This window comes from Plecotus auritus (genome assembly GCF_963455305.1).
Source record: "Plecotus auritus genome assembly, chromosome: 10".
Classification (NCBI taxonomy): Eukaryota; Metazoa; Chordata; class Mammalia; order Chiroptera; family Vespertilionidae; genus Plecotus; species Plecotus auritus.
The window spans coordinates 20,464,511-20,485,559 of NC_137785.1; the positions used below are offsets into that span (position 1 = coordinate 20,464,511).

The 21,049-nt window shown below is 50.1% G+C and overlaps 2 protein-coding genes across 5 annotated transcripts in view; both read right to left on the reverse strand.

Moving 5' to 3' along the window:
• SNRPA (small nuclear ribonucleoprotein polypeptide A) overlaps nt 1-21,049 on the reverse strand; it is a 752,186-nt gene that overhangs the window by 172,808 nt on the left and 558,329 nt on the right. The gene's annotated exons all lie outside the window — the stretch shown is intronic.
• Nucleotides 1-21,049, reverse strand: part of SPTBN4 (spectrin beta, non-erythrocytic 4) — an 83,751-nt gene that overhangs the window by 4,875 nt on the left and 57,827 nt on the right. For 3 of the 4 annotated variants that reach the window (XM_080645555.1, XM_080645557.1, XM_080645558.1), the window contains 11 exons: nt 12,346-12,570; nt 11,375-11,464; nt 8,728-9,006; nt 8,507-8,637; nt 7,831-8,035; nt 6,553-6,933; nt 5,109-5,353; nt 2,661-2,799; nt 2,483-2,567; nt 1,926-2,122; nt 726-1,336 (listed from right to left, as the gene is read on the reverse strand). In XM_080645555.1, coding sequence (XP_080501681.1) covers nt 726-1,336; nt 1,926-2,122; nt 2,483-2,567; nt 2,661-2,799; nt 5,109-5,353; nt 6,553-6,933; nt 7,831-8,035; nt 8,507-8,637; nt 8,728-9,006; nt 11,375-11,464; nt 12,346-12,570 — 2,588 coding nt within the window. The remainder of the gene's footprint in view (nt 1-725; nt 1,337-1,925; nt 2,123-2,482; nt 2,568-2,660; nt 2,800-5,108; nt 5,354-6,552; nt 6,934-7,830; nt 8,036-8,506; nt 8,638-8,727; nt 9,007-11,374; nt 11,465-12,345; nt 12,571-21,049) is intronic. The other variant, XM_080645556.1, reaches the window with a different exon arrangement.

Sequence of the window (21,049 nt, forward strand, 5' to 3'; positions counted from 1 at the left end):
CAGCCCTGGTCACTCTGGGCCATCATCACTCTCTGGTGATAAGCTTGTTTCCCCCACTGGACTGTGAGCCCCATAAAAGCAAGGCAAAGGCTTCCTGGTGAAAGGCAAGCTTCACCCTGCTCTCCCCAGCACATACCACACACAGGGTAGGTACTCTGCAAATGTTCATGAAATACAACATTTAAGAAAGGGTCAAGAAGTCATTGTCACTGCCCTAGCCGGTTTGGCTCAGTGGATAGAGCGTGGCCTGCGGACCAAAGGGTCCTGAGTTCGATTCCGGTCAAGGGCACATGTGCCCAGGTTGCGGTCTGGAGGCAGCAGATCAATGATTCTTCTCTCATCATTGATGTTTCTATCTATCTCTCACTCTCCCTTCCTCTCTGAAATCAATAAAAATATAAAACAAAAATCAATAAAGTTAAAAATCAAGTTATTGTCACTGAAATGTATTTGACCCAAAGACCTCTTTCTGGGGACACAGCTGATTGGACTGATGTGCTAAAACACTCTGGTTAACTGTCCTTTGCTTCCGCGGTTAGAACGGAGGCTGTGGGGCAAAGGCACGCCGCCTGCCCTCTGCAGGCTCAGTATGCATCTCTGCAAAACGGACACCAGGCCTCTCCCTCCTTGGGCAGGTCTGAGCAGGAAGCCCTCTCCACTCTGCCTCGCGGCTGCAGGACCTCTCCGGCCTCCCTTCCCTCACTCCCTGGACCCCTGGGCCTCACCCCCTGGCCAGCTCCCCTCTGGCGGGCGGCTCCTGTTCACTGGACTCCTGCCGCTCCAAACGCCGCTCGCGCCGCCGCTCCATCTGCTCGTAGCGGCCCAGGGTAAGGCTGTGCGCCGCCTCGTGCTCCACCGACTCCTGCCGCTCGGGCCTTCGCCTCCGTGTAGTCTCCTCAGATGGCTCTGCCGATTCCTGCCGCTCCGACCGCCGCCGCCTGGGCAGCTCCTCCGCTCGATCCGCCGACTCCCGGCGCTCTGGCCGCGGCCGGACCTGCTCCGCTGGCGTTGGGGCCCGGGGGGTCTCCACCGAGCCCTCTGGTGCGGTTGGTGGGGCCGTGGGCTCCACCCTCCCCGGGACCTCTGGCAGCCGGTCGATGCGCGGCTGGAGGCGCTCAGGCTTGAGCTCCTGACGCACGTATCCCACCCGGGTCCGCACTTCAGCAGACAGCGTGTCCGAGGCCCGGCGGGCTAGGGGCTCCAAGCCCCTCTCGTAGCCCCCTGGTCGCAGCAGGGGTGCCGCCTTAGCTGCCAGTTCCGTGGGATCCCCAAAGAACTTGCGCCCCAGCAGAGGGGTGGGCGGTTGCTTGCTCTGTTCTGCCTTGAGTTTCTCGATCTGGGGAAGGAGGGCTCAGGGTCAGGTAGAAGGGGGGGGGGGTGTGTGTGTGTGTGTGTGATGGTGGGGGCGGAGGATGCAGCTCTGGGCTGTCTGCCTCACCACCCAGTTCATTAGTTTTTATTGGTGAAAAGGCAACCTGGTCCGCACCTGCACCCATGCTTTGATCTCTGCTAGGAACTTAATCCCCACTTTCCTCCAGCAAACACCTAGTAGTCTTTTAAGAATCAGCTCAACCATCACTTTCTCTAGGCGCCTCTCTGACCCCCATTGGCCCTTTCCTTAAAGGTCCCCTCCCAGGACCTTAAGACTTTTGACTACAATGGTCTCTCCTCATTCTTTAAGTGGCAGATGAGACGCCCCAGGCCTGGCCAAGTGCTCTAGTTCCCACAGCCTCTGTGCTCTCCAGCCCAGTCTGGACTGTCTCTGCCTGGTGACAGGTTTCTCTCTACCCCCTCCCCCTCCGCCAGACTGGGAGCCAGTGAGGATCTGTCTGGACCTCACTTGACAGAGCTCTGAGCACCAAGAACCAGGGTGCCTGTCTCCTACAGAGGGGTGGGGTGGGGCTGGGCAGGGGCTGGGTGCTGACCGTGGTCAGGCGCCTCAGAGAGCTGAACCTTTCTTCCCAGGCTGCCGCTGCTTTGCGAAAGGCCTCGTGTCGGCGGATGAGCTGCTCCACCTCGTCCACACTGCTGCCCAGCTCCCGGCTCTGCAGGAGTGGCTCTTGAGCTGTCAGCCACGCATCTGCCACCACCGCCTCCTGGGCAAATTGGTGCACCTCCAGCACTGAAGGGAGACGTGGGGTAAGGGAGCTGGAGGCACCTGTGGGCCCTTCACGGGCAGTGGCTGTCTTCTCTGCCCTTCCACAGCCCCTGACTCCCTCTATGCCAGCCTGCACCTCTCTGAGCTCTGCAGGAATGAGGCTGGGCTACTTCTGAGGGCACCAGCTTCTCCTCTAAATATCTGCCACCAGAGAGCTTCAATGGCAAGATAGCCCCCTTGTCCATCCTGCCAGGCCTTCATGTTTGCTACTGGGGAGCTGTGAATGGTGTGCAATGCATGCCTGTGTCACCCTCTGGGCCTTTCTAAACACACTGGAGAAGGTCCCTGTGCCCTTGAGCCACATGTGTCTGGGCCCCCACTCACTCTGTTGCAGCCATTCCCAATGACGGTCCCACTTGTCCGACACTTCTTCCTTCCTGGTTCCCAGCTTGTCCAGCTGTGCCTGGATCTGGGAGTGATGGGTAGGTGGGAGAGGCATCAAGGGTGGCTCCCACCCCAGTGGGCACAGAGAGCAGAGGGGAACCCCCTGCACCCCTCCAACCTCATCAGCCATGGCACTCTTGTTGAGCAGCAGAGAGCGCCCCAGCTCCTGGCAGGCCACCAGCTCCGGCACCCGTGCCTCTAGCTCCGTCTTCAGGCCCTGGTGGTAGTTCATGAGCACCTCCACCGACGACACATCCCTACAGCAGGCAGTGGCAGGGGTCTGAGCACAGACAGCCTCCCCCAGCCCACCCCATGTACACAGCTCTAGAGGAGTCCAAACCCTGTGGCCATAGTGCCACACCATCTCCAGACTCCCACCTCCTATGAACAAGTTCAAGGTTCTCCCCTGGTTCAATGATTCCAACTTTTCCCAGGCTGCTACTATGTTACACTTTTGTGATTCTAAGTTAGGCTTTTGATATCCCAAAATTTCCAGTTTTCTAAAGCTATGCTTCTGAAGGTTCCTCTAGCCCAGTGGTCTGTTGACTAATGAGTTTGCCGACCACTGCTCTGGCCAGTGATTCTAACCTTCTAAGTCTGTGCTGTTCAACACACTAGCCACTAGCCGTGGTGGCAAATAGGCACTGGGAGTGTGATTAGTCTGAACTGAGATGTATTTTATTTACTATAAAAAAGCATCCAATATCTCAATAATTTTAAGATTGATTACATGACTAAAGTGTAGCATTTTGGGTTTACCAGGTGAAATAAATGAATTACTAAGTTCATTTCACCTGCTTCTTTTTACTTTTTTTAATGTGGGTACAAGAAAACCTTAACTTATGCGTGTGGTTCACATCTGTGGCTTGCGTTGAATAACTCCTGAACAGTGCTGTTCTCCACTGTTACGTGTCCAAAATAAATTCCAATGTTCCACCAGTCAGCAAGTATAGCTTTATAAGACTTAAAATGTCCAAACTTATTTGTGAAGGTTTCACATTGTAATGATTTCTACCTGAGACTCAGACTGTCTTAGATTCTAGATTCTAGAATGATCTGATTCTCCTCTGAAATTCTCCAACTCTGTAAACTCATTCACCCATGACTCCTTTTCCCTCCACCCCTGAAGCTAACTCATCAGTCAACACTGGATATTTATAATTTTGAAGTACACCTTGTGAAATGATATGACACCTGAGATTTGTTTTAAAATAACTCAGCAAGGGGTTGGGGAGGGAGTATATAGATGAAACAAGATTGGCCAAATGTTGATAGTTGTTAAAGCCAGGTGTTCATTATATATATACATTATCTGTTATAGCTACTTCTGTATGTATTTGAAATTTTTCATAATAAAAAAGACTTTGTAAATTCCTAAAACCAATCACTTCTCCCCACCTCTACAACCACCACACTGGATCAAGCCACCATCATCTCTCACTGGCTTATACAGCAGCCTTTTAACTGGTCTACCTGCTTCCATCCTTGCTTTCCACACTATTTCTCATAAGGCATCGAGAGTGTTCTCAGATGTACATCATATCATATCACTCGCCTGCTCTAGCCCCTTCCATGGCGCCTATCTCACTCAGAGAAAAGGCAAACGCCTCACCACAGCCTATTGCCCCTCAAACCTCATTTCCTATCCATTCCACTCTCCCCCTCACTCTCACCATCCAGCCACAATGATTGTCTAGCTCTTCCTCAAACATGCCTAGCCACCACCTACCTCAGGGCCTTTGCCCTTGGAAAACCCTTCTCCCCAAACTTTACCTAACTCATCATCACTTCATTCAGGTCTCAGACCTGACATCCTCAGAAAAGCCTTGCCAGCTAGCACCTCATCCCCTTCCCTTGCTTTATTTTTCTTCAGAGCACCTATCACTATCTGAAATAACACTACATGTTTGTTTACTTATCTGTTGCCTGTCTCCACCCTCAGAATATGAGCCCCATTAGTGGCCTTGCTCACTATCTGGCACACAGTTGTCATTTAATAAATATTTGTTGAGTAAACGAATGTAGACTCAAGGCTTCACAGTCACAGAAACAATGCCATGTGAGTGCAGGCTTAGTTCCTAAAACCTCCCATGTGATCCTCTTTTTCTCATCTGCAGCTGGAGCCAGAGGGTCCAGGAAATGACTCGCAGGGCAGAGTGATGGAAAGACCTAGCTCCCAGTCACTTGGTTCAGGCTTCTGCCGAACACCCACATGAACCATTACGTAAGCAACAAGTTAATGTCTACTAGGTTAAGCCACACACAGTCCACTCCTCCCTGCCCCTATCCTGGTTGCAGCCCATCCCATTCCATGCCACCCCCACAGTGGGGATAGTAGTGGGCCCCTGGGAAGGAGAGAAGGCCAGAAGATACCCTGTGCTCTGAGCCCCCAACACTAGGCCGAACAAGGGGTCTGAATACACATAAAGCATTTATAACAGTGCCTGGCACACAGAGGTGCCATGCAGGTATTGGCTACTGTGATTCTTATGGGAACAGGACTGCTGATGGGCTGGGGGCCGCTGCCCAGAGGCAGGCAGGAAGCCTGAGGTGGGATGAGGAGCACCTGGGCTTGTCAGCTGCCCCAATCTGTCCGGAGATGCCATCCATCCACGAGAGCAGGTCCCGGGCCTGGCTGTGGAATCGCAGGGCATCGGCTGTGGAGCTGACGTGCAGGCGGGCGTCCTCGCAGGCTGCTAGCAGCTCCTTCCAGCCCTGCATCACCTCCTGCTCCCGGCTGGCGATGGCCTCCGCGTGCTCACCTGCATACACTGTCCGCAGCTGTGCTGCCCCCTCCTGCAGCTGCCGTACCTGAGGGGCACGCCAGGTCGAGCACCAGCCCTCCATGGAGTCCAGAGCACCAGCCCTCCATGGGGCCCAGGCTCTGCCCTCTCTTTCCCTCTTCTGCTGGCGGGGTACAGAGCTTAACAGTGTAAGAAGCTCGCACCCTGGTGATAGCACAACTGGGTTTCCCTTATCTGTTGCCTTTCTTTTTGACTTACCTGGGTTCTGACTTCTTTTAGACCTACCACCAGATTTCTTTCAGTTCACTCCCTCATTTCTTTCAGTCTGAGGCTCTATGTCTAGTGGGTCTGTAGACATTTTTCAGGCCCACCTCTATCATGTTCCAGGCTGATCTGATTTCTTTCAGGAAATCTCTTCCCCTCCTGATGTTTATGAGACATGCTGTCCATTTTTTCCAGACTCATTTCCTACCTGCTACGGCCCAAACTCCTTTCCAACGGCTACTTGATTACTGCAGGTCTCCTGCCCAGTGCTCCTGGTTCTACTGTGTGGGTTCTGTTGGACTCACTCTCTGTTGATTCAACTTTGGAGTGACCACCACATTTCTATCAGACCCACCACTTAATCACTATCGATCTCTCTGCCTGCTTTCCAGAAGTCATCTATATATTTAGGTACAAATAATTGTCCCATTTCTGCCTTCCACTATGCCTGCAACGCCGTTTCCTTCAGTTCTGCTGTCTGAATTCTATGAGGCCCACCGTTTCATTTCCATATGATTTCTCAGCTCCATTTCCCAGCTCCTGTCAGACCCACTACCTGATTTTGATTAGCTCCAGTGTAATTTCCATTAACTAGACCCCATCAAAAAAATGTAAGGAAAATCATACAATTTCTATCAGAGACCTGCTGTCTAATTCCCATCTGCCCACAGCCAAATTCCTCTGAACCCTTCCACAATCCCCTTTAGACGATCTGAATTTGGGTAAGATTCACTTCATAGTTTGGAGGAGAATCCCTGCCCAACCTGACTGAAAATACTGTCTGATCAGACATACTGCCCCACTCCTTTCTGCCACTGTCTGATTTCTGGGCACCGTTTCCCACCTGCCCCACCACCTAATTCCTGCCTGTTCTGTGGTATCTGCTCCACCATCTAATTTTGAAATGCTCTACAGCCTGATATTTGCCTGCTGTGTTGCCCACATCCCTTGGCCATGCTGCCCAGGCCCTCCCACGCTCCCTCCTGGCCGCCGTCACCCCACCTGAGATACGAGGAGCTGCAGGTCATGTTCAAAGGCTCGAAGAGTCCGCTGCATGGAGCTGGCACTGGGTCTGGGCTCAGGCGGGGTGGTCAGGTGGGGCAGTCGCCTCCGCTTCTCCTCAATCTGCCCCTGAAGCTCCCTGGCGTCACTGAAGAACTTATGCAGCTCCCGAGAGGCAGCCAGCAGCTGGGCCCGTGTGCCCATTAGCTCCAGCAGCTCGGCCCAGGCCTCATTCAGCCCATCCTTCCACTCAGCCATGGTGGCCGCTGCCGTATGGCCACACTCGATCAGCTCATCCACCATCTGGTTCACGGCTGCCAGCCGCTCCCGCCCTGCGGTGCCGGTCTCGCTGGCGAACTCTGAGAATTTCTCCTGCAGCACCTGCCACCGGGAAGTGGGGGCACAGCATGGGCAAAGGTGTACATACCAGGTCCCTCCGGCCCACCATCTGACGGCAGGTCAGAGTAATAACAGTAATAACAGTAAGAGTCATAATAAAACATAACATCTAACATCTATGGAGCACTTTGTAGCAATAATTGTGAAAACAATAATAAAAACAATAAGGTGAAATAATAACACTCACTGGGTTAGGCATTGCGTGTGCCAAGTACTGTCCTAAGTGCCTGCGTTACAGTTATCCCCCCGTATCTGGGGTTTCACTTTCCAAATGTCAGTTACCTGCAGCCAACTATGGTCCAAAAATATTAAATAGAAAACCCCAGGAATAAACAACTTGTAAGTTTTAAATTGTCGCCCTTCTGAGTAGCATGATGCAATCTCAGTCCACCTCGTTCCATCCTGCCCGGGACATGAATCATCCCTTTGTCCAGCCGTTCCTCCACGTGTACACTCCCCGTCTGTAGTCAGCAGCCACCTAGGTTCTCATCTCGACTCCCCCGTTATCGCAATGCTTGTGTTCAAGTAAGCCTTAGTTTACTTAACAATGGCCCCAAAGCTCAAGAGTTATATTGCTGACAATTTGGAGATGCCAAAGAGAAGTCGCACAATGCTTCCTTAAGTAAAAAGGTATGTATGTATAGAAAAAAAACATTGTATATGTAGGAGTTGGTACTACCCGTGGTTTTAGGCATCCACTGGGATCTTGGAACGTATTCCCCGTGGATAAGGAGGACTACTGTATATTAACTCGTTTTGCTTACAGCAGAGTCATGAGGTAAGTGCTATTATCAGCCTCATATTACAGATGGAGAAATTGAGGCCCGGAGGACCTCAGTAGCATACACAGTAGCCACTGGCGTTATTGTCATTACTAACCGTGACATGCTCAAAGTCTTGGCCAAGCTCAGGTGACCCAGCCACCACCTCCTTCTCCGCGATCCAGTGCTCGAGCTCATCCACCTGGCGGCTGAGCTGGTACAGCCAGTACTGCTGCTCCAGGCCCACCCTGCGCTCCTCGCCCAGCTCCTTGAGCGCCACATACAAGCGGTCCACCTGAGACTGCCGCCGGCTGATCTGCTCACTGATGGGGGACAGGGCAGGGCAGAGATGGAGCCCCTGAGGCTTAAAGGACGGAGCTGAGGCACCCCAGACACCCTCTCAGGACATGGCTGTGTCTCCTCTTAACCTCCAGGCAGGGCAGTATTCCCTGGGACTCCTCCATACAGGACTCGGTTTTCTTCAAGTGTTGGAGTCAACCCAGTACTAGCATCTCAGCACTCAGGGAACACTGCTTCCACACGCCCCATAGCTCCCCACCCCTCCCCACAGCCTTTCTATCTGCGGCCCCAGGCCCCTTCCCTGCAGTGATTTGGATGGGGCTCCTGACTCCCTACTTGAGTCCACAGCCAATCCTCCTCACCTCCAGCACCAATCTCCAGGTTTGGGTGGATGGAGGTCTAGCCCTGTGCCCCCTCTCACATCTCACCCCTGGTCCAGGCCTCCCAGATGTGACTCCTACTCCTGACCTCAGGGAGGGTTCCTGCCTGCCCACCTGTCCGGGTGCCCCATCTCCAGCAGCGCCCGGCACTGGCGCGACAGCTGCGCGATGCTCTCCTCGTAGTTCTCCACGCCCTGCTCCAGCTGCAGGTGCTTCTTGAGCAGCTGCAGGGTGCTCTGTTCGTCCTGTGGGCACACGGCGCCCGCGGTGAGGCAGCAGCGGCCGGCCCCGGGCTCCAGCACCCCTAGACCCCCGCACCCCTAGCCCGGGCGCACCTTGCCCTTGTCCTCACTCATCATGAGCAGCTCCTGCTCGCCCAGCCACGCCTCCACCTCGGCCAAGTCGAAGTAGTACTGCTCCACCTGGAAGGCGGCGTCCAGGACCTGCTGCCGCAGCTCGGCCGCCTCGCGCAGTCCGGCCCAGGCGCTCTGCAGCTGCTCCTGGCCGCGGCGCACCGCCTCGGCCTCCGGGCTGCGCAGCGCCGCCAGCGCGCCCGCGCGCTCCAGCACCTCCTCCAGGCGCGGCCCGTGCGCCTGGATCTCCCGCCGCAGGCCCTGGGGACGCGAGGTGGGGGTGCATGAAGAGCCGCGTTGGGAAGCCAGGCAGGAACGCGTGCGCTTCCGCAACTGGCACGTCCCAGGAGAGGCGGGCAAACACCCGCGCATCAACCAGCCAGTGCCAGGTTCCACACAAGCCGTTACTCGTTACTCGTTCGCTCGCTCACTCAGACCCCGTGTGGCAGGTGGGAAAAGAGGCACAGGAGGCGAAGTAGTCACCCCGAGAACAAGTCGCTACTAGGGGGGGTGACAGGATTTGAAAACAGGCTCCAGAACCAAGACGCCTGGTGACACAAGATCCCCCTAATGGTTGAAACACAGGCCTGACAATTAGGCTGCGTAGGGACAGTTGGAGTATAACTTATACATAGCAAAGTGCACAGATCTTAGGGGTACCCAGGTCAGCATATGGAACACTTCTATCACCCCAGACGTTTCCCTCAACCAGCTCTGTACTTGGCGGAGTACCTCACTTAACCTCTCCTGTGCCTCAGTTTCCTCAACTGACAAATGGAGATAATAATAATAGTCAGCACTTATTGAGGGGCTGCTACCTGCCAGGCACTTTGCTAAGTAAGGGCTTTACATACCATAGCCACTCATCTAGTCTTCACTCCAACCCCATTCTCCTTTTATTTTTTTATATATATTTAATTGATTTTTTACAGAGAGGAAGGGAGAGGGACAGAGAGTTAGAAACATCGATGAGAGAGAAACATTGATCAGCTGCCTCTTGCACACGCCCCACTGGGGATGTGCCCGCAACCAAGGTACATGCCCTTGACTGGAATCGAACCTCAGACCCTTCAGTCTGCAGGCTGACGCTCCATCCACTGAGCCAAACCGGTCAGGGCCCCATTCTCCTTTTAAAGATGAGGAAACGAAGGCACCAAGAGGTTGAGGAACATGGCAAAGTCACATGGCTAGTGGCCGCCTGTGTGGGTGTTGTACCGTGCTGCACTTAGAACTGTGCCTGCACACAGTGGGTGCTCAGTCAATATCAGCAACGATTGTTCTTTTAACAGCCCCTGTGGCCCCAGCACTCTCACACCCGGCCGAGCTCCAATTTTACACATTCAGTGCACTTGAAAGTGATGAGCCGGCTTTGTTTGTCCCCAGCGCCGTCTACAGCCAAGAGTAATTTCATCAAGATGGAAAAACAAAATGTGAGAAAAACTCCAGCCTCTTAATGAGCTCCATCTAGTGCAGCATGATCATGAACCTTTCAAAATAATTTGTGTACCCACCTCCGCACCATCCTTCAGAGTCTTATTCTTGCAACTATTTTTTTTTTTTTTGAAAAAGGGGTATTGACAATACCTACTTCAGAGGGTTATTGTGTGGATTAAATGAAATAACCGACATGACCCCCTAGGATAGTACTTGGCACATCATCTTTAATCAATGCATTTTTGCTATTATTATTATTATTATTATTCCTCTGTTATGTGCCTTACTTTGAGCTTTGATAAAAGAGTTGCTTTGACCAAAGGTTTCCTCTCCTAAGCGATTGGAGAACCACTGCTCTAGACCAGTGGTGGGCAAACTGCGGCTCGTGAGCCACATGCGGCTCGCGAGCCGCGGTTTGCCGCTCTGTTGACGAATGAGTTTGCCGACCACTGCTCTAGACCAACTCTCTACTATTTAGACGTGGAAACTGAGGCCCAGAGAGTACAGCAGAGACCTAGTGATTTTAGAGGCTCAAAAGCCCCACGGTGCTTAGCTCAGAAGTCACTGATCCTCTCTGTTCTTGCTCCGTGGGGGTGTTTTGAGTTTTTATTTGTTGTTTTTCTTTTTCATGGCCCAACAGCCACTCCCCTTACTTTTAGTCAAGGGACTCTGACTTTCTTTTGGGGAACCTCCTTGCTGCTGTCTCATCACAGGTAATTAAGTTAAGGCGATTCCACCTGCTGTTCCAAGAGTGGGCCCTTAGCTGGGACCAAGCCAATCCCAGCAGTCTAAATCCCTGCCCTCCATGATTAGCTCAGGAGTAGACACGTGACTCAAGTTGAGCCAATAAGAGTTATTCCTGGAACTATTGCTGATTAGTGAGACTGGGCATCTTTTTAAAGAGAGAGATTTTCTTCAGTTTTGTGTGGGATATAAACTTGAATCTGTTGGAGGTCTCTAACCACCAGGAGAGGAGAGTTGGCTTAAGAATAAAACTAATGCAGAACAAGCAAACAAAGACGCTGAAGCTGAGCAATTTACGACATCATGGAAGACCTGGACGCATCTGTACCTGCTGTGTTTTCAGCGACAGGACCCAATTAATCCCCCCTTTTGGCTTTAACCACCTTGAGCATTTTCTGTCACTCACATGCAAATGTGTCCTAATCGCCTCCAGCAACCAGAATCTGCTCACCTGGTTCTTTTTGATGTGCTGCTGGACAGCCTGCAGACCACTGCCTCGCTCCATCTGCATGGCCAGCGGCAGCCGCTCCTGGACCCATGCCTGGAGATGATACAGGGAGCAGGTCAAGGGGAGAATGCATCCCAGGATCCCTGCATCCCGGCTAAACTGTGAGCCACCTGCACAGGATCCAAGGCCCTTTGTTGCCAAAGAGCCTGCTCACATCTTTGGCCTCCTCTCTGGACGATGCCCCGTCTTACTCTCTGCACTCAAGCCAGGCTCATGCCTATCTCTGGCCTTTGCACAGGCAGGCTTTCCTTCCTGGAATTCCTTTCCTACTCCCTCAGCAAGCTCATGTGTGTACTCTTTTTTCACATCTGAGCGCAGACACCCCTTCCTCCAGGAAACCCTCCCTGGCTTCGGACCTTGACCAGTTGCCTCCTCTGAGCTCCCATAGCCCTCTGACCTCCCCCATCACAGTCCTAACCACCCTGTGACTATCTGGGGACAGACAAGTCTGTTTTCCCCTTTAGACTCTGAGCCCTCTGTGGGCAGGAAAGCGGTCTGCCTTGGTCATCCCTGTGACTCCAGCATCTTCCAAGCACAGGGCTGGGGCGAGAATGATAAAACGAATTAGTGAGTGAATGAATGAATGAGCAAATCAGGAAATGAGTGACTGAATGAGGAAATGAGTGGATGAATGATGAGTGAATACTAGTAAATTAAAACAAGTAAATGAGTGAAGTACAAAAGAATGAGCCAATGAATAAATGATTGAAAGCGAGTAAATGAATGTGAAAAAGTGAATGAATGAGTGAAAGATTGAATTACTGAGTCTCAGGTCTCTTTCTTAGCCATCTCCACCCTTGAACCAGCCAAAGACCCATGGCCTCGCCCCTGCCTCCACCCCGTTGGCCCGCTGGCCCGCCTCTGGCCTCACGCTCCGCCCCGCTCGCGCCCCGGCTCCCCACTCCTGGCCTCACCAGCTCGTCGTCGAGGTCGTGCGCCACCTGGTGCAGCTCCTTGGAAGCGAGCAGCAGGCGGCGGCGTTCCTGCAATGGCTCGAGTAGGCGGACCAGGCGCTCGCCCACCGCGTTTTGCCGCTCGCCGACCAGCTCCTTGCTCGCGGGCTCCAGCGGCAGCGCCGCCGTCTGCGCCTGTAACTCTCCCACTTCTCGGTACCACTCCTCCACCTGCGACTCCATCGACTGTGGGAACAGGTCAGGTCATGGGTCCCACTCTCCCTCCCGATCCTGCTGTGGCTCTCCAATACCTTTATAGTGACAGCAAAGCCTTCACTGCGGCCCACCATTCCACTCTCCCATTGCTCAAGTCCCTCCAGAAGCCTGCCCTCTTCTCGGACCTGCAACCCACTTAGCTAGTTCCTGCCCCAGGGCCTTTGCCTTTGCTATCCCCTCTGCCAAGCAGGTACTTCCTTGTCAATTAGATTTCAGATCAAATATTGCCTTCTCAAAGAGGCTTACCTGACCCCTTGGACTAAAATCGTCCATTATTTTTTTTAGTTCTCAGAAAAACCTTCACGGTTGATGGTATCCCTGTTTTACAGAGGAGAAAACTGGGTCCCAGGGAAGTTAGGTTATCTGTCCAAAGGACCAACATTTCCAAATTGCAAAAATAAATACAAAGCTATCGTGATTTAAATGGTTGGTGTGATATAGGATAGGCACAAAGTGCAAAAGCAGAGGAGAATTCATAGGTTTTATAGATGCCATTTCAAATCTCCAAGGAAAAGATGGATTATTCAACAAATGGTCATGGGCCAACTGGCCAGCCAATTTAGCTGGATCCCTTCCTCACTCTTTATGCTGAGAATAATTCCAGATGGATTAAATGGAATAAGTAAATCCACAAGGTAAATGGAATAAGAAAACCTGGGCAAGATTTTATAATCTTGAGATGGAGAAAATCTTTCCAAGCACAAAAACCATAATGGGAAAGATTTACAAATTTGGCCACATAAAATACTTTCACATCAACCAAAGTTTCTAGATGTAGTTAAAGGCAAATGACAAACTGGAAAAATATTTAATATGTATTAGAGCAAGGAATTACTGTCTTTAATAATCAAAGAATTCCCCTTTATACTACTCCCTTTGTTTCCACAGCACTGACCACCATCGGGTAACTGTTTTTATTTGTAGGTTTTGTTCTGTTTTTGTTTTGCTTTCCTTTTTTATATATATACTAGAGGCCCGGTGCATGAAATTCATGCATGGGGGGAGGGTGTCCCTCATTCCAGCCTACACCCTCTCCAATCTGGGACCCCTTGGGGGATGTCCAACTGCCAGTTTCGGCCCAATCCCAGGGATCGGGTCTAAACCGGCAGTCAGATATCCCTCTCACAGTCCAGGTCTGCTGGCTCCTAACCACTCGCCTGCCTGCCTGCCTGATTGCCCCCTAACCACTCCCCTGCCAGCCTGATTGATGCCTAAGTGCTCCCCTGCCAGCCCGATCATCCACAACTGCCCTCCCCTGCTGGCCTGATGACCCCCAACTGCCCTCCCCTGCCAGCCTGGTCACCCCCAGCTGCCCTCCCCTGCTGGCCTGGTCACCCCCAACTGCCCTCCCCTGCTGGCCTGATCATGCACAACTGCCCTCCCCTGCCAGCCTGATGACCCCCAACTGCCCTCCCCTGCCAGCCTGGTCACCCCCAGCTGCCCTCCCCTGCAGGCCTGGTCGCCCCTAACTGCCCTCCCCTGCCAGCCTGATCTCTCCCCCAACTGCCCTCCCCTGCAGGCCTGTTCACCCCCAGCTGCCCTCCCCTGCAGGCCTGGTTGCCCCCAACTGCCCTCCCCTGCTGGCCTGTTTACCCCCAACTGCCCTCTCCTGCTGGCCTGATCACCCCCAATTGCCCTCCCCTGCTGGCCATCTTGTGGCGGCCATCTTGTGAGGACGTCGTGCGAGGGCATCGTGCGAGGGCGTGATGCCATTTAGGCTTTTATTATATTGGATATATATTTTATTGATTTCAGAGAGGAAGGGAGAGAGAGATAGAAACATCAATGATGAGAATCATTGATTGGCTGCCTCCTGCATGCCCCCTACTGGGGATTGAGCCCGTATGCCCTTGACTAGAATCTAACCTGGAACCCGTCAGTCCCCAGGCCAACGTTCTATCCACTGAGCCAAACTGGTTAGGGCTTGTTTTGCTTTGCAACCCTATTCTTTTTTTTCCCTCCTAATCTTTATTGTTAAAAATATTACATAAGGCCCTGGCTGGTTTGGCTCAGTGGATAGAGTGTCGGCCTGCAGACTGAAGGGTCTCAGGTTCGATTCCAGTCAAGGGCATGTACCTTGGTTGCGGGCACGTCCCCAGTAGGGGGTGTGCAGGAGGCAGCTGATTGATGCTTCTCTCTCATCAATGTTTCTAACGCTCTATCCCTCTCCCTTCCTTTCTGTAAAAAATCAATAAAATATATAAAAAAAATAAAAAAAATAAAAATAAAATAAAAATATTACATAAGTTCCCTTTCCCCCCCATTGACCCTTCTAGCCCACCCCCGCCCCTGCCAGGCCTTCACCACTCTATTGTCTGTGTCCATGGGTTATGTATATATGCCTGACACATAGCACGTCCTTCGACTGTTGATTTGTTAGAGGTACAAATGAATGACATCAACAAGGAAATACCACCCAGAAGAGAAATGGACATCATATGTGAAGAGGCAACACACAGAAGAAAAAATAAATGCATGAGAAGATGCCCAGTCTCACTAATGAGCAGAAAAATACAAATTAAACAAGGTATCTTTTTCTATTCATCAGATTGCCAAAGGAAAAAAAATTAAAAGGTCAATAATATCTAGTGTTGGCAAAGACGCAGGGAGACGAGCACACTCAGCCACTCTGGCAGTGGTGTAAACGAATAGAGCCTTTTTGGAAGGCAATTTGGCAGGTCCTATCAAAATGCAAACTGTGTCAAAATGCTTTGATCCAGCACCTATATATCTGATTCTAGGAATATATCTTAGGAAGTACTGGCACATCTGTGCAAAGATATCTGTCCAAAGATGTTCATTGTAGCAGAGATGTCTGTCCAAGGATCTCATCATAGCAGAATTTATAATGGGAAAAATAGGAAACAACCTCAATGTCCATTAGGAATGAAATGGTTAAACAAATCCATAATAGTATTGAATGATAGTCAAGACTTACAGTCAAGAGGAAAAGCAATTTTCAACATACATATAAATATGTGTTGAGGATTGCACATGCATAAAACTTCCCTGGAATAGCCCAGTCGGCATGTCTCAGTGATGGAGCATCCACCTATGAACCAGGAGATCGTGGTTTCATTCTCAGTCAGGGCACATGCCTGGGCTACGGGCTCGATCCCCAGTAGGGGGCGTGCATGAGGCAGCCAATCAATGATTCTCATCATTGATGTTTCTATTTCTCCCTTTCCCTTCTCTCTGAAATCAATAAATATATTAAAGAGCCAAAACTGGTTTGGCTCAGTGGATGGAGCGTCGGCCTGCGGACTGAAGGGTCCCGGGTTCGATTCCGGTCAAGGGCATGTGCCTTGGTTGCGGGCACATCCCCAGTGGGGAGTGTGCAGGAGGCAGCTGATGGATGTTTCTCTCTCATCGATGTTTCTGGCTCTCTATCCCTCTCCCTTCCTCTCTGTAAAAAATCAGTGGAATATATTTTTTAAAAAATATTAAAGAAAAAAACTTCCCTGGAATAAACAAGAATTAATAACAGATGATACCTATTCTGGGGATGGGAATGTAGTGAATGGCAATGAAGATGAAGTAGAGACTTTTCACATAGGGTTTTTATATGTTTTTCCCCCACTTATTCTTTTTTTTTTAAATATATTTTATTGATTTTTTACAGAGAGGAAGGGAGAGAGATAGAGAGCTAGAAACATCGATGAGAGAGAAACATCGATCAGCTGCCTCCTGCACACCTCCCACTGGAGATGTGCCCGCAACCAAGGTACATGCCCTTGACCGGAATCGAACCCGGGACCCTTCAGTCCGCAGGCCGACGCTCTATCCACTGAGCCAAACCGGTTTCGGCAACCCCCACTTATTCTTACCCAAGGATATGTTTATTGATTTGAGAGAGAGAGAGAAAGAGAGAGAGAGAGAGAGAGAGAGGGGAAGGAAGAGAAAGAGAGAGAGAGGGGAAGGAAGAGATTTTAGAGAGAGAAACATCGATGTAAGAAACATTGATTGGTTGCCTCCCGTAAGTGCCCTGACTGGGGATCGAACCCAAAAACTAGGTACATGCCCTGAGTGGAATCAAACCCACAACCTTTTGGTGTATAGGACAACGCTCCAATCAACTGAGCACCTGGCCAGGGCTAAATGTATTTTTGTTGTTGTTGTTAATCTTCACCCGAGCATATTTTTTCCATTGATTTTTAGAGAGACAAACATCTATGTGAAAGTACACATGGATTGGTTGCCTCCTACATATGCGCCGACCAGGGCTTGGGATCAAGCCTGCAACCAAGGTATGTGCCCTTGACTGCAATCGAACCTGGGACCCTTTGGTCTGCAGGCTGATGCTCTATGCACTGAGCCAAACAGGCTAAGGTGGTTTTTTGATGTCTGAAACATAAAATGTATTTAAATTTTTAAATTAAACATGAAAAACAAAAATAAAAACATTTAAAAATCCACATACGTAAATTTGTAAGTGCTAGAAAGAGGTCAAGAAGGGTGCATACCAAATAATAATTGAGGTTCTCTTTGGGGTGTGAGACTGGGAGGTATACTGAAGGGAGGCTTTGTTTCACTGAAGACTTGTAGGTTAGTTAAGATCTTTTACTCAAAGTAATATACACATATGACTTGTGTGATTCTAAACAGATGGGTGGTGGGGGGGAAGCTAGAAAGAAAACAAAATAACAATAAAATTAAGTGGTAACAGATTAGGGCAAAAGACTGTAAGCCAGAGCTTAAAATTTAAGAACCAAGTCAAGATTTTTGTTCTAACGTTCTTTAGTACAGAGCAGTTGGTTTTGCCTGCTCAACACCCATCCCTTCCTTCCTTCCCAGCACCTCAAATCCCACTCTCAGGTCCTGAGCTTCTTGGGCAACTAATAAAACCTACAGGGCCAAGGGTGGCCACATGACCCAAGCCTGGCCAACCAGAACACTGAAATCAACCTGGCCACAGGGATTGGGTCATGTGACTTATGCTGGGCCAATGAAAACCCTTCTGGCTTCCAGAAAACCCTTCTGGCTTCCAGAAGACCCTTCTGGCTTCCAGAAGAGCTTATGAAATCCAGTGGATCCAAGAGTGGTCACGTGACTCAGGCCTGCCAATGAGAATAGTGAATCACCATGGCCACAAGGGTTGGGTAAAAGATGGCATGTGACTTAAAACTGGCCAATGAAACTCTTTCCACTTTTGTTGAAAAAATGTGTGAGCTCAGAAGGGGTGCTCTCTTTCCCACGGGGTTCCTGAGCTGATAGAATGTAGACCTGCCATACTGGGGGCCATCTTGCCACTATGAAGAAACAGGCTCCCAACAATGAGGCCAACACAGAGGAAAGTGGGATGCAGAAACGGAAACAGAGATGCCTGGGGACATAATTGAGTAATTGACCCAGCCATGCCAGAAGCTGCATACCTTCTGAATCTTTCAGCTACCGGAGCCAACATGTCCCTTCTTAGCCTAAGTCAATTTGGGTTTAAGTCCTATGAACTTCACCCCAGAGTCCCAGCTGATACAGTTCATATCCTGGAAGAGTCATAAAAATGAGTGAAAATCAAACTATAACAAGTCAAAACCATCTAAGATGGAAATTTTTAAAAGGCTTAATCATAAGCTACAGAAATCAAAGAAAAATAAAACAGTAACCCCAAAAACCTTTTTTGCTAGGAAGATGAAAATGAGAATTCAGGAAAATCTTAAATGCAGTCTGAAATGTTAAAGTTATAAGTTCCACTTCCCATTAAATGAAAACCTGTCCACAACCTCCAGCAAGTGGCCATATGACCTAAGATGGAATGATTCCAGACATTGACACTTTTCTACGTCTATGAAAATGCCACGTATTTTGAACACCCATTTAATGTACAGTAGGTCCTCGGGTTACATTGGAGATCCATTCCTATGGTGCGACGTAACGCAATATTTGCTGTAAGTCGGAACCCACCTACATAAGCACCTACGTCACTCACATGGAGCACATACACAGCAGTAATGAAGTGAAACAGTAAAAAAAAATTAAAAGAAAGATAACAATTCCTGACCTTTACTTGTGGTAAATAATAAAAAACATAAAGCACATATGTATATATGCCGAAATGATGGAACTTTTTAAAATCTATATATATAAAAGCCCAGCAACTGAACGGCGAAATGACCAGAACAACCGGCCAACCAGTCGCTATGACGTGCACTGACCACCAGGGGGTAGATGCTCAACACAGGAGCTGCCCCCTGGTGGTCAGTGCGCTCCCACAGTGGGAGCGCCACTCTGCTGACCAGGATGAGCAATGCTCCCATAGCGGCTGATCTCCGCAGGCCACGCCCTCTCCACCAGTGCACGAATCTGTGCACTGGGCATCTAGTATATAAATAAATGGGAGATAGCGTAACCATAAAACGATGTACATTGAGTCCGACGTAACCAGAGGACTGCCTGTATATCCTTTCCTCCAAACATTGGCAAAGAATGCAGAAACACACTGGTCATTATACACACAAAAAGACGTTCAGCCTCCTTCAATGTTCAGGGAAAAGCAAATTAAAATAACTACAGAACAGTTATTTGTCACTTCCCAGATTAGCAGAAATGAAAACGTTTGACAATACCTAATGGCCGTGACTGCAGGGGAGGTGGATGCTGCCAGCCACACTGCAGGTGTTTCCCCTGCCTTTTCAGGAGGGTATTTAGCAATATCTATCTTTAATGCATGTACCTTTTGGCCCAGGAATGCCACTTTAAGGACCATTTTCTACAGAAACACTTGCACATGGGCTCGAATACATACAGGCAGAGATGAAGGTTGCAGTACTATTTATGCTAGCAGATTGGAAACAGCCCAAAGGTCTCTCAACAGAAGGCTGGTTGAAGACAGACTGCCGAACTGGCCCGGGGAACACCATGCAACAGTTTAAAAGGATGGTACAGCCATAGATTTTGTGACAAGAAAGGATACCGAGGGTATTTTGTCAAGTGAAAAGGCAAGCTTCAGCATGGTGTGTGCGCCATGTGTATGTGTGTGTGCACAGAGTATTTCTGGGAGGATAGAGAGAAACCGTGGGGAGCCGTTACACCCCTGGAGAGTGTGACTGTGTGTGTGGAGGGGAAGGAAGCCTTTTTCCTTTTCAGCCTTCTGCTTGAAGGTCTTCCCATGGCAGCAATAACAGGTAACACATCCTGATGCTCGCTCCATGCCAGGCGCTGCTCTAAGCACTAGACAAGGAATAGCTCATGTATTCCTCACAACAGCATATGAGGTCCGGAAGGCAGGGAGGGGACGACTGCTTTGTTCACTGTGCCTGCACAGAGCAGGTCTCTGCAAATGTGTGTTGACTTTGTTGGACTAGTCACCCTGCTGCTGTGCCTCTCTTAGCTGGGTGGCATTAAAGATTAACATTAAAACATTAAACTAGCTTTAAACGTTAAAACCAGAGGAGCCATGAAGTACTGACACATCCCGCAACATGGATGGCTTTTGAAAACACCGTTAAGTGAAAGAAGCCAGACACAAAGCACGTGTTGTATGTCTCCACTTACGTGAATGTGCAAAACAGACAAGTGTCTGTTGGCAGAAAGTACATCAGTAGAGGCAGCTGATGAGCACAGGGATTCTTTATGGGGTGATGAAAATATTCTGGAATTAGTGGTGAGCATTGCTCAACTTTGCAAATGCAGTGAAAACCACTGAACTGCACTTTATGGTATGGAATCAGATAACAGTTTTATAAAAAAGGAAAAAATTTAAGACATTAAAAGTAAGAGGAGGAGGAGGAGGAGGAAGCTCAGAAGAAAAGCCTATTTCCAAAAAAGCCTCAGGCACCGGCTGGTAGTGACGCAGCCAGTTCTGACCCCAGATCGACCTGATTCCTACTCAGATCCACCTTGCTGCCTTCCCATTTACCAGAGAGGGAAACTGAGGCTCACAGAGGAGTAGGCCCTGGTCCCGACTAAAAACTGCCAGAGCCAAGGTTTGAACCCAGGATCATGTGACCACAAAACCCTAGTGGTTCTCCGTCACTCTGCTTCTTTGTAACTGAGGACCTTGAGGCTCACAAAGGTGAGGTCACTTGCCCCTGGTCACATGGTATGGAATGGACTATGGAGCTCCCGAACCTGGCCTGTTCCCCTAGCCAGTGGTCGGCAAACTGCGGCTCACGAGCCACATGCGTCTCGCGAGCCGTGGTTTGCCACTCTGTTGACTAATGAGTTTGCTGACCACTGCGTAAGGCATTACCCTTACCCAGAAGTTTTGACTTCAGGTTAAAGACATTAGTACATTATTAAAATGTTTTTTAAGTGTTTTTCCCTAAGGCAGTGGTCGGCAAACTCATTAGTCAACAGAGCGGCAAACCGCGGAGCTCGCGAGCCACAGTTTGCCGACCACTGCCCTAGGCCAAGCATGTCAAACTTGAAGCCGGCAGGCTGCATGCCAAACAAGGCATGCGGTCCATGGGCCGGCCATGAGTTTGACATGCTAGCCCTAGGCCATGCCGAG